General features: G+C 35.5%; 2 protein-coding genes and 1 pseudogene across 5 annotated transcripts; all 3 read right to left on the bottom strand.

Annotated features, from left to right (window-relative positions):
* Positions 1-1457: 1457 nt before the first annotated feature.
* LOC147385096 (protein LURP-one-related 10-like) lies at positions 1458-8378 on the bottom strand. The gene is made up of 4 exons (XM_086425004.1): positions 8124-8378; positions 4164-5965; positions 2402-2704; positions 1458-1818 (listed from the first exon to the last, which is right to left on the bottom strand). The coding sequence occupies exons 2-4, from the start codon at positions 4302-4304 to the stop codon at positions 1654-1656; spliced, it is 609 nt and encodes a 202-aa protein (XP_086281130.1). The 5' UTR covers positions 4305-5965; positions 8124-8378; the 3' UTR covers positions 1458-1653.
* An 11-nt stretch (positions 8379-8389) lies between these two features.
* On the bottom strand, positions 8390-11717 carry LOC147385097 (pentatricopeptide repeat-containing protein ELI1, chloroplastic pseudogene; annotated as a pseudogene).
* Positions 11718-11845: 128 nt separating this feature from the next.
* LOC147385098 (DNA N(6)-methyladenine demethylase ALKBH1C-like) lies at positions 11846-18380 on the bottom strand. 4 transcript variants are annotated; one of them, XM_086425334.1, is made up of 5 exons: positions 18141-18380; positions 15078-15145; positions 13189-14040; positions 12583-12927; positions 11846-12235 (listed from the first exon to the last, which is right to left on the bottom strand). In XM_086425334.1, the coding sequence occupies exons 2-5, from the start codon at positions 15117-15119 to the stop codon at positions 11960-11962; spliced, it is 1515 nt and encodes a 504-aa protein (XP_086281460.1). In that variant the 5' UTR covers positions 15120-15145; positions 18141-18380; the 3' UTR covers positions 11846-11959. The 4 variants fall into 4 exon arrangements, with proteins under 4 accessions (XP_086281460.1, XP_086281459.1, XP_086281458.1 ...); XM_086425333.1 differs by lacking the exon at positions 15078-15145; XM_086425332.1 differs by lacking the exon at positions 15078-15145 and having other exon boundaries at positions 13189-14055.
* Positions 18381-19748: the final 1368 nt, after the last annotated feature.

The raw sequence follows: 19748 nt of genomic DNA on the forward strand, positions 1-19748 counted from the left end.
GAAGGTCTAGGACCATTGAAATTCTTGATGTTCCCAAATTTGATGGCTTAGAACTGTCGAATTTCTCCCATCCTTCATTAATTTGATAGTTTTGACTTGTCGAAAAAAAATTTGACAATAAAAAATTCGACGCCAATTCAACCTTTTGGTCCATCAAATTTGAGTTTTTTTCACATTGTGAAATTTCTAACCCTTATTTTGAAAAATCATTGTTTTTACATATGTTTTTACCTATATCCATGAACTACCCCATATATATAGGTTAGCGTTCAATGGCAAACTTTTTGGCAAAACATTTTTCAAAACATGAGTTAGAAGTTTTGGAATGGGCTGATTTTTGGTGAGGATGATCTCTACGGTGAGGAGATCATCCTCACCAAAAATCAGCCCATTCCAAAACTTCTAACCCATGTTTATAAGCTGAAAAATTGTGGACCGTCCATTTTTTGTAAACTGTTTTTGATGGGGTTAGAAGTTTTGGAATGGGCTGATGTTTTATGATGATGATCTCCTCACCGTAGAGATCATCCTCACCAAAAATCAGCCCATTCCAAAACCTCTAACCCATCTTTTGAAAAATGTTTTGCCAAAATATTTGTTGTTGAACATTTCCCTATATATATAGGGTAGCGTTCAATGGCAAACTTTTTGGCAAAACATTTTTCAAAACATGGGTTAGAAGTTTTGGAATGGGCTGATTTTGGTGAGGATGATCTCTACGGTGAGGAGATCATCCTCACCAAAAATCAGCCCATTCCAAAACTTCTAACCCATATTTATAAGCTGAAAACTTGTGAACCGTCCATTTTTGGTAAACTGTTTTTGATGGAGTTAGAAGTTTTGGAATGGGCTGATTTTTGGTGATGATGATCTCCTCACCGCAGAGATCATCCTCACCAAAAATCAGCCCATTCCAAAAGCTCTAACTCATGTTTTGAAAAATGTTTTGCCAAAAAGTTAGCCATTGAACGCCCATATATATATATAGGGAAATGTTCAACACTCTAAGCTTTAACCTACACTTTAACAAACGTGTTTTGTCCTACATGGTTTAGAAGTTTTGGAATGGGCTAATTTTTGGTGAGGATGATCTCTATGATTAGAAGATCATCTTCACAAAAAATCAGCCCATTCCGAAATTTTTAGCCCCATGTTTACAAGTTGAAAAATCGTGGACCGTCCATTTTTTGTAAACTATTTTTGATGGAGTTAGAAGTTTTGGAATGAGCTGATTTTATATATATATATATATAGAGAGAGAGAGAGAGAGAGAGAGAGAGAGAGAGAGAGAGAGAGAGAGAGTGCTCTTCAATTTTTCATATGAACCATACGTTGGAGTTTAAAATGGATCTATCTCTTCTAAAAGTTTATTACTTGTAATTTGTAAAGAACAGGAGTTTTAATTTTTGAAAAAAATTGTTAACTCGAGTGCTTCTATATAAAAAACCAATATCACGACGATGCAATAAGAACTGAAATTATCCCAAAAAAGTACTAAAACAACTCCAAAATGAAAAAATAATAATCATTAAATTGCTTTGCACACCAAATAGATAGATCATTACGAAACAGCCAATCCCTTTTGTTGAGTCCTAAACTGGTTAGCCAATCCCACCAATGTCAATCCCAATCGAGGAATTTTTTGCTACTCCTTTAGCAACTTTGCTGCTTGGTTTCGAAAATCGCATCGAGGGGGGCAATAAGAGAAACGATGAAAGCGTAGTCGATATTTGGGTACACTTTCACCATGAATACAACTGCATCCACTTGGTTCATAAATGTATTTTTCTTATCCAATTGCATGATCACCACCCATTGTCACTATTTTAGATTAATAATAAGGGAAATGTTCAGCACCCTAAGTTTTACCACACACTTTAACAAACGTTTTTTTGTCCTACATGGGTTAGAAGTTTTGGAATGGGCTGATTTTTGGTGAGGATGATCTCTATGATTAGAAGATCATCCTCACCAAAAATCAGCTCATTCCGAAATGTTTAGCCCCATGTTTACACGTTGAAAAATCGTGGACCGTCCATTTTTTTTAAACCATTTTTGATGGGGTTAGAAGTTTTGGAATGAGCTGATTTTTGGTGAGGATGATCTCCTCACCATAGAGATCATCCTCACCAAAAATCAGCTCATTCCGAAACTTCTAACCCATGTAAGACAAAACGCATTTGTTAAAGTGTGTGGTAAAACTTAGGGTGCCGAACGGGACCCTAATAATAATCATCTTATATTATATAATGAGAGATTCTATCGGAACACCAACTTTATTTAAAACACACCAATCCTTATGAAATTAAATTATTATTTACATATATTTGGTATGTTATAAGTAAAAGTTGGTCTGTAAATTGAATCTTCTCTATATAATTAAGCTAATATATATTGTTTATGACATAGATATAATGATGGATCCAGAGATCATTTTTCTTACTTGGGCAATTATGGTATTAGAGTCTCTGGTGCCGATGAAACATGATTTTGCAAGCCAATTGCCATTCACATTGAAATCATAGATGTTCTCTTTGGTGTTGTGTGCTAAAAACACATCTAATAAGTTCTTTTTGGACCGCTTTGACAATAAATATGAGATTTTTGGATTCATCGTTGTCTCCTTTAAACACTCGCTATCTATCATGTAGAGTCCTAAATTGAAACAAAGGAAAATTAAGTGAGAGCGGGAGAGAGAGAGAGTCTACTCCCATTTGTGAACATTAAGTGATTTAAATAAGGAGAATGCTAATGTCCAACACCTTATTGGGATAGTAGCATTCTCTAACACTTTATTTTTTCAACAATACCCTATTCATTTTGTCATTTAGTGAAAATAAATAGGGGCATGTTGGTCTTTTACACAATAAATCTTTGTTTGCATTGATTATCAAATCATTTATTGCAACAAGATATTTAATTCTAAAGATTAAATACCTTTAACATTTATTATAAAAGAGACAAGTATTAATTACATAATTATATAAATACCCTTGTATATTTTAATAAATGACAAAATAAGTAAGGGTATTATTGAAAAAAAAAGTGTTGGAGAATGATAATGTTCCCATGAGGTTTTGGATGTTAACATTCCCCTTTAAATAAATAAACCATCAATGCATTAAAAAAAAATCCATGTTTGACAGAATAGTATATGATATATTTTTTCCTATTCTTAGTCTTTATTAACCATTTAAAAATTTTAACTGGCAAGTACTTTTCCCCACCTTAAGTGAAATATTTTTTATTTTGAAAATTTATTATTTTCAAAATTAAAATATTATTATATGTGACTAAATATAAGGGAGTTATTTCTAATGGGATACACTAGGTGGGTAGTTAGGTTGATTAAATCAGTTGTTTAGCGAGTGAATTATTATCTTTTGTAGAGAGTGAGAGTTATTTTAGAGAGGACTCTTATGTACATGATTCTTCGGGATTGTGTGACAAATTATCTAGAAAATATTAGTAAAATTCTTTGGATATATTTATTTTTCCTCCCATCTCAGATTTATGTGTGCTTCAAAGTATGATGGCTTCAAATCTAAACCAAATCGTGATGACTCACCCTAGTCATCTCGATATTGTGTTCACCAATGAGACAGATTTATATTTTTAAAATATTTGATGACTCAATAACCTCAGTCGAATTAAGTGGGATTTGTATTCTTTATGAAAATAATTTTTATGATCTAATTATTTATTAATTATTTAAACAAAAATGATACTAATGATCTTATTATCTATCTTATTTTATAATAAAAAATTATAATTATATTTTAATATATAATTGTAAATCAAGTTCAAAAAAAAAATGAGTTGTGATAATCTGACTTAACCACGTGGAATACTCAATCGACACCCCTTAACGTGACAGGCTCAGAAACCATAGATCCTATACTCTCCCCAGGATAGAAATCTGCCCTTTTTTTATAGGGAACCGTAGTTCTGTACCCTGTGGAGAGCAGGTCTACCGTTCCCAAGCCTGTCATGTCAAGGGTGTCGATTGAGTATGCCACGTGGGTAAGTCAGATTATCATGATTCTATAAAATAAAAATAAAAAAATTATTTGGACCAAGAATAGATGACTTGTCCAAGTCGTGAAACCAACATTTGAAACCATGCATAGAATCTAATCTCATATGGAAATAAAAATCTAAACCTTTCCTTTCAGAGGGAGTAGAGGATTTCCCTCAGCATCAAGTAGAACTCGACGATCATGTAAGCATAGAACCTTCTCCTTGATTTTGAAGATAAAGTTTCCATTAATGTCCGTAACGGCAAAATTACCATGTCGGATCATCAATTACTCAAAACCAATGTAAAGCAAGAAAAATCTGCAAACTTAATTGATAAATATTAAAGTTGGTGTTCATTGACACTAGTTTGAAAAAACCTACTAACTCACAAACTACTTATGCTAAGCCTACCAAATTAAAGAAAAGAGGAAAAACTCTTAAGAGCTACTCTCACAATAGTAAGACTAGACTTTGCCTAAAAACCTATAAACAGGTTAGACTTTACGTCATTAACCAATTACAAGAATATGACCAACTTCTCAAACTCATTGTGTAAATCGCTGAACATAACTCATGCACACAGTCCAAAATCTCCTTATATCTAGGAAATATAAATTCATGAGCCGCAAAGGCAAGCCCATGACACATCAATAACAAGATGTAGAAGTAACTTAATTGTATTAATAAACTACTTTTACCATTGACTTAGGAACTTATACTTGACAAAGAATGGCAATGATTTAGACAATGTCTATATATAGGGAATTGTTTGGAGACCCTAAAGAGACCCAAACACTAAATAGAATCCCTTAGAATCCCCAAAGTCCTCTTAGTCTACCACAATACCAAGAATAGAATCCTCCATACAGAGTACATACTGTGAACAAATTAAGAAAACCAAATGATAAAATTAGTTTGTAGGGACAAAAGGAAATAAAAGAATAAAGCTTCCATAGATATAGTTATTCAACGACAGTTTAGACTTGATCAATAAGTATTGGATAAAAGAGACCAAAGTGATCAGCAATACAAGATCACAATGTAATATTTTATCACATTTCAACTTTCAACACGGCAGTATTAGCATATTATTGATTATGCACTGGTGGAGATAATAAAGAATACTAAGAGGACTTTGGGGCAGTAGCGAAGATTATAGAGGAAGTGGTGGCTATTAGTTGTACTGGCAAAACAGAAGGTTATGGCAGCAAGGGTAGTGGTGCCTATCTAGCCAAACCATCTAACCCAACCAAACCTAACAAGAATTGCTTAAATATACCTCCCTTGCCCAATGAATCAACATCTTCATTGACACCTCTGTAAATGTTCCTTGCAAGCTTTCTAAATTTTAGAACACCCTATAATTTTTTACTCATTATTAGGACAAAGACTATCCAAGATTTTATATTCAGTTTTAGGCACGTTACAACAAAAAGATTTTCAACAAGCAAAATAAGACTTAACGGTATTACATTTTTTTTAAAAACTTTTGCATGCAAAAAAGCTATTTTTGAAACAACTAAATCCATTATAATGATATAGAAATTCGATTAGATTCAACAGGGCTCAAATTGCAAGGAGATACCGATCCAAACCAAGGCTCGCTATGGGGAAATAAACACCATGCCTAACCCATTTGGCATTGGGAAATTTCAATCCATTGATGAAACCTGCGGGTCAGGGACTGAACCCATTACCTCCCACTTGTGTACACACCAACATCTGAGTTATCGGGTGGGTGTAACAAACACATTCTCTCAACATTCCATCATGACCTCATGGGCCAATAGGGTTTTTCCAAAAGAAAAATCCTTATGCACCTTGCTCTGCAGGCCCAATAAGTTATATAAGTCACGTATTGTGGATGAGGATGCAAGTGGCCTCACCTATGTAAGAATGTAACCTTCTTATTGTCGGTTGGGGGCCTGCTTAAAGTCCCGATTACCTTTCAAAAAAAAAGTTAGATAAGTTATGAGCACAACACTTGGGATATACCAACAACATCATGCTCACCCATAACCATAAAACAGGACAACTTGTTGATATGTTGAGCAAAATACTGCAGAATTTTATTGCATTATAACTCATAGTCTAATACAAGTAATCAGTTTTTAAGAAGAAAAAAAAGATGACTGCAACAAGAATACACCCATTAACCTAGCTCTAACAGGCTTCGAACAATGACATTTAAATTATTAATGTCGTAACAATAAATTGCACTTGTCAATCAGGAAATACAACCAATATGAGAACTGTGGCCTGTGTTGGATATTAATAACAGTGGTGAAAACTAACCAGGAATCCCACTCACTGTTTTTACTATACAAAAAAAAGTTTGGGAGAAAAGAAAAAAAATAAAAAATTAAAAAAAAAAATTATATATATATAGGGAAATGTTCAGCACCCAACCATTTGCCCAACATGTTTTGTCATACATGGGTTAGAAGTTTTGGAATGGGCTGATTTTTGGTGAGGATGATCTCTACGGTTAGAAAATCATCCTCACCAAAAATCAGCCCATTCCAAAACTTCTAACCCCATGTTTACAAGTTGAAAAATTGTGGACCGTCCAATTGGGAAAACCCACCCAATTTGGTGGAGTGTTCTCCCATACATCCTTCAAGGAGTTTAGAGCAGCAACTACACAAGGAGAAGCAAAAGAGTACACTATAAGCCTAGTCACATAAAACTGAATTGGATCAATCAAAGCCAAGTATGGATCACTGATTAGATCTTAAGATAAATGCCCATGGGATTGTCTTCGGAGTCAAGACTCTGATTCAGCAAAATATCTGGCATAACAATGACATTTACTTAATCAAATTGGCAAGTTTTTCTGTGTCAAATGTGTTCTCAACAGTATACAAAGTATGATCTAATAACACAAAACGTACCATATTTGAATTCTCTAATGGATAATTGATGACAAACTAGAGACGACAATGATACTACATACCATCCGACATGTCAGTCACCGCCATTACAGCCGAGAATTGGAGCATAAGAGCAAGCAGTGAGGACTGGATTGTTCGGTCCATTGGTCGAATAAACGTCATGAAAATCATTGTTTTGGACATGAATTCTTCTATGAGAGTTCTCAAAATCAAGGATAAAATATCTGGGATACCTTGAAGTTTCTAATTATATTGGATGGAAGAAGTTGTCCCTCTCAATCATATGTTTCTAAGCATTGTTTACCATATAAACCAACTCAACCAATTTTAAAAAATGAACCCCAACGAGTACATTGGCATTATCAAAAAACATTTCTGTTGCTGGAACATCTATATCAGTGGCCAACATTGACAGCCTAATGCATTCCTCCTCAGTACATATGAAGGTCAGAAGAGTTCTAATGATCTAAAAAACACAGAACACTCTTGTTGAGGTATGAGTTCTCACATTAATAACATATATAAGTCACACACCAGCTCTTTTCCTACCCAACATGGGATTAAAATCTCCACAAGAAATAAGTATGAAATCATTGAAGTAAGCAATTTTTTTTATAAATTTTTCATAGATCATTGAAGCAAACATGATCTTGCAGTGTTACTAGGGAATGCAAACAATCTTTATTATGATGAATGCAATTGTTTAGAATGTTAGAGCATCCTCACTACCTCATCTCAACTACGAAAAAATAAATCTGATTCATGATTTAAACATTCGAAAAAGTCAAGATGGTTGAACGAATAAACTATGGAACGTGTTCTACATGTTTTAGATGGTTGAACTATCAAAAAGAATAGTGTATCCACCCTGTTACAGGGTAGAAAATTAACATCATATATTCTTTATCCCAAATATTTGGAGAAAATTTACAGAAAATATAAGAATTCAATCAAAGAAAATCAAACTAAGCTCTTCGATCTTTAATCAAAATCTAAAAAATGATTTGGAAGTTCTAATCTTTAAAGGAACAGCAAATCTAAAATTGATTTGAGCATTTTGATCTTTAAATCAATCTATAAACTGGAACAATTGAGATCGATTTGAACTCCAATTAAACCAAAGTGGAAATCGCCATTTGTTCTCAAATCAATATGATAAAATCGAATGAGAAGATACAGAGAGAGAGAGAGAGACGAACAAGACGATACCTGTTAGAAAGAGTAGATCGATTTCCGCCATTAATACCGAAAACCTTAGAACCCTAGCTGGAGAGGAGAGGAGAGAGAGACGATACAAAGAGAGTAGAGAGAGGCGTTCGAATGGAATCGGTAATTTTCGCGCGATGCAGAGAGAGAAGAGAGAGAGACGTTTGAGTAGGAAATTTTCGCGTGAAGGATTTGGGGGAATTTTTGTAAAAAATCGGAGCTTTAGCGACGGGAATTTTGGCCCCCGCTAATATGTTGTCGCTATTTTGTAGTGAGATTTGTTCCCTCTTATAATAAATACAATATGGTTCAATTGGGTTTATGGAGGCGTGTTGTATCGTGTATCAACAGATCAAGAATTCAATCATGGTAGTTCGTTGAATTTTTATTAGATTCGGAAAACACAATTTGACATTCGTGCAAACCAAGTTGTGAAGAAATGGCGCATTTGCTTGAGCAATTATATTAAGTTCAGGATTGGCACTATATCAATAGTGTAACTAACACTAAGATAATGTAGAGATTACTTCAATACTGCAGCAATCATTTTGTATTAGAAAGAGCGTTTTTTATGTACAGAAACAATATAACCAAGATGCAATAAGAATTGAAAGTATCCCAAAATAAAAAATAAATTGAATTGTAGGAGGTATAGCCGTCACCAATGATTGCCACAAGAACACATCCCATCTTTGATTCTGTGAAATCTGGTAGAATCTCTTGCCACGATTTCTCTCCCTTCAACCTTTGAAATAAACATGGTTGCCACATGACAATCTATACACACTCGAAGATTCTTGACAATTGTGATCCGTGCACCTGGGGGTGTGCTCATGAGCCCGAACCCAATTGCAAGTTTCTCGCTATGACCGAGAAGTATCTCTTCCTTTGTGCGCTCATCGACGCTTTGCACCACCAAACTTGTGTTGGGCACATACCCTTTAGCCTTCATCCTCTTAGTTAGATCATCCAAGTAGTTATAGATTTCTTCATGGAAAGGATGGGATCTATCTCCTGATACAAAGGCATGGACTCTTCTATCAATCTCTATCCATGTACAAGCTCTCTCTTTCCTTATTCCCTTATGTAGCATTAGCCTTCTAATCTTTGCTACACCATCTAAGTCTCCAATTAGGCCATAGAAATTTGATAACAGTATATAAGCTCCTGCTTCTTTAGGCTCCAACTCAAGTAATCTCTTCCCAACACTCCTTGCTAGCTCCACATTCTTGTAATAGTAACAAGAACTAAGGAATGCTGTCAGAAGCTTCGCATCGGGTTCGATTGGCATTCTCTCTATGAACTTGACTGCCTCTTCGAGATGACCGGCCCTTGCGAGAAGATCAACCATGCATGTGTAATGCTCCATCATGGGTGTCATGTTGTATGTATGGATCATTTTGTTGAAGTTCATCCATCCTTGTTGTATTAGTCCTGCATGACTACATGCATAGAGGACACCTAAGAATGTGATTTTGTTAGCTAATATAATACCCTCCATTTCCATCTGATCAAATGCTTTCAAAGCCTCTAATCCAAGTCCTTGTTTCCCAAAACCAACTATCAGAGAAGTCCAAGAAACTATGTTCTTGGATTTCATGTTGTTGAAACAAAGATAGGCATCATCCATGCATCCACATTTGGCATACATGTCAAGTGTAGCATTCCCAATTGGAAGATATAGCTCAAACCCATTTTTAATTACCAAACCATGTACTTGTTTGCCATTAATCAAGGCTGCTATATCAGCACAAACCGAAAGGACACTAACCATTGTCACAAAATCTACTTTTAGTCCCTCTAATCGCATTTTTCGAAAGAAAGAAAGAGCTCTTACACTCTCCGAGCACCTCGCTAGGCCCGAAATCAATGAATTCCATGAACCCACATCTCTGTTAGACATGTCATTGAATAATCGGATTGCATCCGACGTTAAATGGCATCGGCATAACCCTGAAATCATGCCATTTGTTGCAATCACGTCTCTCTCAGGCATTTCGTAGAAAACATGGAGAGCTTCTTTGATACTAATGCACTTGGAGTACATATCAACAAGGGATGTCATTAGTACTACATCTCCATTGAACCCATGTTTCAACATTACACAATGTGCTTGTTTTCCTTCTTTTATAGCTTCAAGTCTTCCACAGCCCTTGAGAACAGCTGAGAGAAGGAATTCAGTTATCCTCTCTCCTCTCACTTGTAGTTGGTTGAAAAGAAGAAGACCTTTACGACTTTGCCCTTCGTTTATAAGAGAAGAAATATTGTTGGCCCATGAGGAATGAGATCTTTGGATTATTTGTGTGAGGGTGCTTTGGAAATTTGAAGGGATTGGAGTTGGTTTTGAAAGAACAGGAAAGACAAAAGCTACAAATAACATGTTTGAGGTTTGTAAACAATGTTTTAGTAAAAAAGGCCTCAGTAATTTGAGGGCATCGTTATCCTTTCATACCTTAAAAAGAAAAATTAAAATATAATAAAATAAAAATAAAGCTTTAATGGCCCCCAAGTGTCCAAATTGAGCCGAAGACTTGGGATTAGGCCTCGCAAAACCTAAGCTTCGGTTTATGGGGATATAACCTACTGACCTAACATGCCAAGAACCAACACCACAAATTCAATAAGATATGTCAACTAAGAACCAAATAACATGATCCCAAAACTTGCACCCAATAGATGTATAGGGGCCAACAAGTGTCCATGCTAAATTCGAAATGAGAACGATTTCACATTTAGACCGGTTGAGCATATATTTTACTGTGAAGCCCCATGACCGTCATATATTCATAGTTCTCCCTCTCTCAAACAAATCGGTTTTTTGGAGTGGAGTAATTGGTTGGTTAACATGGTATTAGAGCGATAGGTTCGTCGAAGTCACGGGTTCGATTCTTTCCATTCTTTTAGGCAAGGGAGAGCAGTTAACAAGAACAATTAACTAAGTGTAACCGATAATCAGAGGAGTGTGGTCTCGTAAGCAATTATGACTTAAGATTTGTATTAAAGAACCCTAAAACCACTCTCATTAAGGGGATGACGCCTCTCTCCGTTTAGAGTGCCCTTGAAATTACTTTAACCATACTCAACGTCACTCTTTCATTCATCCATCACATGATTGTTGATTTTGTTTAATCTATGAAAATAGTGAAAATATTTTTAAGCCAAAAAATGACAAAAATCCATAAGACAACTGAGAAATGAAAGACTGCAATTTGAACTCTCCATTCCATTTCAATTGAAATCATCATCAAAGCCATCCCAAATACATGGGTTGACTGAACAAATCATGTTTCTTCATTCAATTAGAGATAAATATATAAATAAGGGAGCGGTTCAGCAGCCCCTTCATGGTGCCCCATATGGTGCCACGCATTTTTCAAAACATGGGTTACAAGCTTTGGAATGAGCTGATTTTTTGTGAGGATGATCTCTATGATGAGGAGATCATCCTCACCAAAAATCAGCTCATTCCAAAATTTCTAACCCCGTCAAAAGTGATTTACAAAAATTGGACGGTCCACGATTCTTCAACTTGTAAACTAGGGTTAGAAGTTTTGGAATAGGCTGATTTTTTGTGAGGATGATCTCTTCACCGTAGAGATCATCCTCACAAAAAATCAGCCTATTCCAAAACTTGTAACCCCATCAAAAGTGATTTACAAAAAATGCGTGGCACCATATGGGGCACCATAAGGGGTTGCTGAACCGTTCCCTATAAATAATTCATCTTCTTCAAACAACAGTGACATACTTTTAATATCATCTTCTGAAGTTCACAAGAAACTGTTTAAAAATATTACCCCCACTTTCAATGAAAAACTGATATACATCAGGTGAAGGTTTTAATACTCTCTAAAAGTCAGATTGAGACGGCCAGGACGGAGATCTGATTCATCAACCAAGGGCTTGGGAGCTGAGTCAGGTACAATGGATGTAACCCCATGAAATATGTGTCGAGAGTCGCCACCAAATATTAGAACATCACCTGATTCTAATTCTACTTTTTCTGCCTTGTCAACATCTCTGGTATCTCCATACAAGAACTCCGCCCTATCACCAATGGAGAAGGAGACAACTGGTAATTTTTTATCAAGGCTCCGAGAGCTCTCATCACGATCCTACATAATATAGATTAATTAAAGAATATCAAAACCAACACTCTCAAAAACATTTCTAGTTTGTATCCACCCGAAAAATAACCACCACTAAAAGCAAGCTTTTAAACAAAAATAATAATAATAATAGTAATACAACGACCAACTAAAGATACAATTATTTACATATTTGAGCAAATTAAAACCATAAAATAGAAAAATTACCCATTACACAAGCAGCATTCATAATTAAAATTTTGGTAAATAGTGCCATGGGGAGTTTTGTTAAAATGTGCCCCAAGGGCACACGTTTAGTTGCATTAAAAACACCTTTGAAATTGAATTTCCTACCAAAACATATAACTACACACCTGATGGAGACCAAGTTTCCCAGTCGTGGAGTAGAAATTGACAATGCAGACGTCAGGATTCATCCAAGGTAGTACCTGTTCAGTATTACTTACTTTGGGGTCTTGCATTATAAGTTTATGGGACTCTTCAATTGCTCGTTTAACCAACATTTTGAAATCTGGTGGAATAGGTGGAGCTTCCGCATTATCTATAAATCGTCGAGGTACATACTCCCTTGTCTGCGGCTCCCAATTATTACCAAGGCACATCATCTGCAATCGTAGCTTTGCTCCATCTGCGTAACCTGGTTGATAAAAGCCTCCATAACCAAGGCCAAGGTTTCGACATGTTTTTAGAATTTTGATCTACAAACAAATACACCACTCCTATCAGAATATAGAATTGAGTGAAGAGAGGATGCTACACTTACTACACTTGGTAAAAAAAACAGGAATAATTTACTTGGAGAGTCCTACTCTATAAATATGGCATATAAGACAAATATTTCAATGCTATGCAGGCAGGGGAATGGGTAGAGGAATTGAAGGTTTGAAGGCAATAATTGTTTCTTTGATGAAGAAATGTGTGCTAAAACTTTTAAGCGAATTATATAAGGGTATCCAAACCTGATCACGGTGACTGATATAATTCTTCAAAAGAACCATCCCAGACCTCAATATATGATTTTGATTACTGTTCACTGTGCGGTCCAGTTCCTTCCGTTTTTCTCTATTTTTTTCAAGTAGAGGAGGTTTTAACTTCACAGGAGTTCCTGTTTTGATCCTGAAGATATCAAAGGGAACAATGATGGACAAGGCCTCGGGATGTTCCGAAATATAGTGGCTCCCAACACTCTCTGGGGAAGAATGCCGAGACTGAGGTCTTTCATTCTTGGAAGATCTATCTTTGATACCAAAACATGCATCTTGTGAACACACATCCTGAACTATAGGAAAGGGCTTGTGATGTTCAGAACCGTGGTGTCCAACTACCAAATCTGGAGAAGATTGCCGATGCTGAGGTCTTCCAATTTTGGGAACCGAACCCATCATGGGCAAGCACTCGGGAAGTTCTGAACTTTGGTGGAATGCTTCTCTCTCTGTTGAAGTTGACCCATGCTGTCTTCCAATTTGGGAAGTTCTGCCCTTACCACTAGAGGTAGGTAGTGAAGGCCATTCATTTGAAGAATCAAGTTTTGAACTATTGCTCACTGCATCCACAGTCAAAGACTTCGGAAGTTCCGAACTTTGGTGACCAGCTTCTCTATCTGGTGAAGTTGAACCATGCTGCCATCCATTGTGGGGAATTCTGCTCTTACCACCAAAAGAAGGTTGTGAAGACCGTTCATTAGAAGAACCAATACTTGGTGAAACCTTAGAATCTTTTGAACTATCCCTCGCAGCATTCTCCAATGAAATTTGCCCCTGCTGTGGTATTCTGCTATGAAATGACCCATCTTTTCTAGCAGCAGAAGTAGCCTGAGAAAAACCATCCTGCTGATTGTTAGAACGTTTGTGAATAGAAACATGTATATTACGAAAAATGTTAATATCGAGGCACCAACAAATAGATGGTGAAATGGACAATAAGAAGACAGGAAAAATAAAAGTGGCTGAATAAAACTTAAATTTGTATTTGCAATATTTCCCTAATCATTTTTTCTTTTTAAAAGCTTTTATTTTGATTGACAAGTAGAACAGTTTAGACATTGAAAATGACAAACAATGCTAAAGCTAAAAAATGTAGATTATTTTCAAGAAATTTAATTCCTCAGTTACTCGAATCTTTGATAAATGAAACTGGAATTGAAATAACATCATTCCTCTAAAGCTTTTGAAAGAAGACAATATATACAGACTAACCAACCCATCAACATTCACCACCACTCTGTCTGAGAAAAATTATGAAGTTTAGACATCAATTCACAAAAATTAAAGAAATGAAATTATGACGGACTAAACCCAAAAATGATTCACATTATGACACAGTTAACAGGGAACACTAAATTCAATCTTTGACAAAGTTGCATTTGACCCTCAGCAGGTTTCCTCTATCCCAAAGAAAACCTTGAAGATTAACCAAAACAGACTTAATTTTACTACTATATTAATTTGGTTTTAAACTTTATATGTATAGGAGTTTAGATGGAAACAAATTTCATGAAATCTCAATCGACCACCATCTCCACCTCTGCCACATGACATAAGGTGGAACTAACCAACCACCTCTCCCATGCTCCAAGGAGAGAACGAGGTTCTGCTCAAAGGAAAGTTTGTTGTCAATTGACCTTGATAACTGTGTGATATCGGTCATGCCTCACTCATCCCAAAATAACTAGTGCAGAACATCCCATGAATCTTTTAAAACCAAAGTTCACCCCATTAAATGGGACAATGAATTTGGTAAAGTATATATTATATTACTAGCATATGCTTGCACTGAGTAATGCTCAGATTTTTCGATTAACCACACCAAGTCTGCAATGAGGTGCTCTGATGTGGTTCCAACAACTAACCTCTTGGTCCATAAAATAATTACAAAGAACTGAGCGTGGCATTTATTGCCCAGTACACATGCAACCACCTACAAAGCAAAGACATGACCTTAGTCCCTATTGTAAGTCTTTAATGAAGAGAAAAATCGAGAAATTGGAAGACCTTGACCTCCCAGCCAAGAAATATTCAAATTTGGAAAACAGTTTGCAAGACCATACTAAAGAATCCACCATTATCCATTCGTAACAAAATCTAAATTGAAACAAATGAAAAACCGCAAAGTGAGATAATTTTAACGGAACACAAAATCTTGTGAGTAGACTATTTGCTAAGATAAATATGCCACCTTACATAATCTTGATACAAATATAATACGGCCGTTCTTCATATGGTCAAACCTTTATTCAAGAAGGAATGAGATGGGGACCAATCCCAAGGATAATATAGCATATATCACCAAGCACATATGCAGAGGAAATATAAGTATTGGGTTTTGCATCACTATCTGAAAAGCATTTACGAATCTTAATATGAAAAGACATAATTCCCATAATCTATGAAGTTTATACAAAGGAGTAAATATTGTGTGTGAGGTCGTGGGTACAAATCCCATGAGAGATGTTTTTCACCAATAACCAATTACAGGATTCCTAACTTGAGATACCAAGATAAAGCTTGGACTCAGAAAATCTGAGTGATATTTATTTATTTTTTAATAGGTAAAGATAATTTCATTAAACAAAAAACGGAGGTCAAGGGGACCAACCGAAAGAAAGAAATACAAACCTATAAAAAGGTGAGCAAGCCGCCAAAAAAGAAGAACAAGAGACTGCCCCATATCTACATTACAAACCCGCTCCCATCTAACTAAGAAATCTTCGAAGAAGATACCCCTAAACTCTTTAAAACTTTTACACCAAAAAAATAACAACGCTAAGACCTCTAAAATCACATCTTGTACTTGAGAGGGACTGATTGAGAAATTGGAGAAAAGATTGAGTACGTGGAAGGCCAAGTATCTGTTTAAAGGAGAGAGAGTAACCTTGATAAAAAACACCTTGTAGAGCATCCCGATTTACTTTCTCTCCCTGTTCACGCTACCTAGGTATGTCGAAATCAGATTGGAAAAGCTTATGAGAAATTTCTTGTGTAATGATAAGAATAGGAGAAGGAAGTATCACCTACTTAGATGGAAGGTTATTTGTATGCCCAAGAAAAACGGGGGATATGGGATAAGGGGACTTAGATTAGCAAATAAAGCTCTTTTAGGGAAGTGGCTCTGGAGGTTTTGGGAGGAAAGAGATAGTCTGTGGAGGAAGGTCATTACGGCCAAGTATGGGGAAAAGAGACTAAGTTGGTATAGTAGTGAGGCTAAAGGTACGTATGGGTGTAGTGTTTTGAAGGGGATTCTAAAAGTGAGAGAGGAGTTTGAGAAAGGGATCAGGTTCAAGGCGAGCATGGGGGATAAAATCAAATTCTGGGAGGATAGTTGGTGTGGCACATCACCTTTAGCGGCTCAATTTTCGTCCTTCTACGCTTGTTCTCGGAAGAAAAATGAAACAATCCAATGGTGTTTGATTCGCAACGACTCCAGCTCTACTTGGGATTTGGGGTCCAGGAGAAACTTTAATGATTGGGAGCTAACTGAGGTAACATCTTTCCTTGATCTCTTGCATTCGCGTCTTCTCGATGTAAGTGAACAGGACAGGTGGGAATGGACGAGGGTGAAGGACATGAGATATTTTGTCAATTCTTTTCATAAGTGGCTCGACCCTTATGCCGAGCGATCCTTTCTGAGATCCATTATTTGGTCCAACTCAGTCCCTTCCAAAATCTCCTTTTTTGTATGGTTGATTTTTCTTGGTAAAATACTAACGATAGATAATTTGATTGTTCAGGGTTGGATTACACCTAATTGTTGCCCGTTATGCTTGAAGGATGGGGAGTCTGTCGACCATATATTAATACATTGCCCCTTTTCTCATCATATTTAATCAAATTTTCTTGGATTATTCCGTATTCAATGGGTCTTTCCTTGTAAGTTCTCCTCGTTGGTAGAAGAGTGAGCTAGTAATGCTTTCTCTTCCAAAAAGAGATTCCTTTGGGCTATTTTTCCCTCGGCTATTGCTTGAGGAGTGTGGAGTGAAAGAAATAATAGGATCTTCAATAGTAAGATGAGAAGCGCTCATGGCAGCTTCTTGGAGATCTTAGGCTTGTTGTACTTATGGTCGAAACACAACATAGAGTTTAAGGCGACTACTTTTGATGACTTTGTCTTTAGATGGAACTCTTGATGTAATCATTGATGCTTTAGCTTTTCTTTGTTGTGTAGCTCTTTGAGAGGCTTCCTCGGCCTCATTGTACTTTGTTTTCTCTTCTTTATCAATAGATTATACTTATCAAAAAAAAAACCACATCTTGTACTTCCTTTGCTTTATTCTCGAATACTCGTTGATTCCTCTCCTTCCAAATCAACCAATGCACTTCAAAAGGAACTGAATCCCAAAGAATCCGTAACATTCAAGCTGGAATCAAACTCTTTTTCAAACAAATTTATATCAATACACAAAAGGGTAACTTTTTCTGAGAAAAGAGCTTCTCACAAGAAAATGCAGGCAAAACAAAAAACTAAATTGAGAGTAATTGAATTGTTCTTTCAACCGTAACACATCACAAGTAGCATGATTTCAACTTATAACAGCAAATTATCTGAGAACTATCAATAAAATTTCAAGAATCAGACAAAAGAATATAGAAGAAACTTTTCTCAAATTAATAAATTAACCAAAAAAACAAAATATTAAATTCAGATACAAAATTCAAAAAAATATCCACAGAACATAAATCAAGGATCTTCACCTCTACTAACAAAAATTGAATTACTACATGAGGAAATTTCTTCTTTTTAAGAGTCATCTACTCGACAAACCCATATCAAGTAACATCAATTTCTACCCAAAAAAAAAAAAAAAAAACCAAATTCAAGTTTCTTGATCAAAAGGATACTTGAAATTAAACAGATTTGAACTTTTCGTAGATCAAAAAACCTGAAATAAGATAAACAAGAATAAAAAGAAGCTTACAACTTGATTACGACGACGTGTCGATTCGCCATTAAAACGCGAATTCCTCGTCCCACCACGACTGTTTTTGCCCCGATTCATTATTACCCTTTCGAAGGATCTACAAAGATGAGATTTTTGGCGGGAAAGGTAGGGTTCTGGTGAACAGAGAGATCGCGGAGACGAAGAGATTGTACGAAGGAAGAGCGACGAAAGCATAAAAGAGTGATTTTTTAGACGAAATTAAAATGTGATTCGATAAGATATTATATATCGTTTATAAAGAGATTTTTTTTTTCTCTCTAATTAAGCACAATTCTTGACTTCTCGCTATCAGTCAAATTGAGTCAAAAGGTTTATAGGAACACTTCGTACAAAGCAATCATATAAACGGACTATAAGTTAATAATTATATGAGTCCGCCTAGCCTTATTAAGTTTGTAAAGATTTCTCCCTCACTAAGGGTCCTTATGCTCACCTTTCCGACATCCAAAAATTATGATTGAGGGTCGTGGAGGATAAAATTCTATTTGAAAAAAAAAAATTTAACTATTATTTTTCACGATTGAATTTCAATTTTAAGTTTGAGAGTTATGTGAAAGTTTGGTTATTGTCTATTTTTAAAAGAGTCATGATTTTTGAACTCCTCTGACACATGCACCTTAATGTGGCATGTACTAGAATTATAGATTTTTTTTTCGAGATACACAATTGTACATCTTCATAAATATGTGTAAGATTGTATTTCAAAGAAAAGAATCAAGGATTCTAGCACATGCCACGTCAAGGTGTGTGTGTCAAGAGTGGAGCGTCGAAAAATCATTAGTCTTTTCAAAATCGTGGGTTAAGTCAAAAGAATTTTTTTTTTTTAGTGAGGGCGAAGAAACTTAGAGGGTTGTGGTGTTGCATTGTTGATTTGGTAGTCCATTTGAGCAAAATGACTCTTTGTAAGGCTTAGGATCTTACTATGACAGTAAAGAAAACGTTTCTGTAACTATATTTATTTAATTAATTTTAATAAAAAAAATGCTAAAATGACTTGAAGTATTACTCGAAAGATGCTTTTTTCGAGATACAATTTTAATACAGTCGAAAAAAATAAATGGTTCTCTACATAGAAGAATACTTGGAGTGTTAGTCATTTAGAATCACTGTAGCAAATTTCTTTTATAATATTTGATATTAAACATTGATTTATACTTATATGTATTACAAATCAAAATAATTAATTTTTTTGGTGTGTCAACTATACCATAAAACATGCTTAAGGGCCCACAAAATATGCCACAAAACATTTTCTGTGGACAACATCAAATTTCCGTACATATTGAAATAGCAAATTGATGCCTTACGTAACTTCCCTGAAAAACTTTTCACTTTGCTTATTTCCTAAGCGTTTAATGATACTTTTGGAGACTTCTTAGATTCCAAGAGGAGATATGCTCTTCTTGGGGCTAACTCTAATTAGAGTTTTTTAAGGTAGTCCTCTGAATTTTGTTGCAAATTAGAATTGCCCCAGCCTTGTAAGACTCGTGACATGTAAGCTTGACTGATAGTATTCGATGGGGTTCAATTCAAAAAAGTTTCGTAAAATAATCGACAAATTTTCGAAGATTGTAAAAAATATTT

The sequence above is a fragment of the Akebia trifoliata genome, chromosome 15 (genome assembly GCF_017979445.1).
Source record: "Akebia trifoliata isolate Shusen 1 chromosome 15, ASM1797944v1, whole genome shotgun sequence".
Classification (NCBI taxonomy): Eukaryota; Viridiplantae; Streptophyta; class Magnoliopsida; order Ranunculales; family Lardizabalaceae; genus Akebia; species Akebia trifoliata.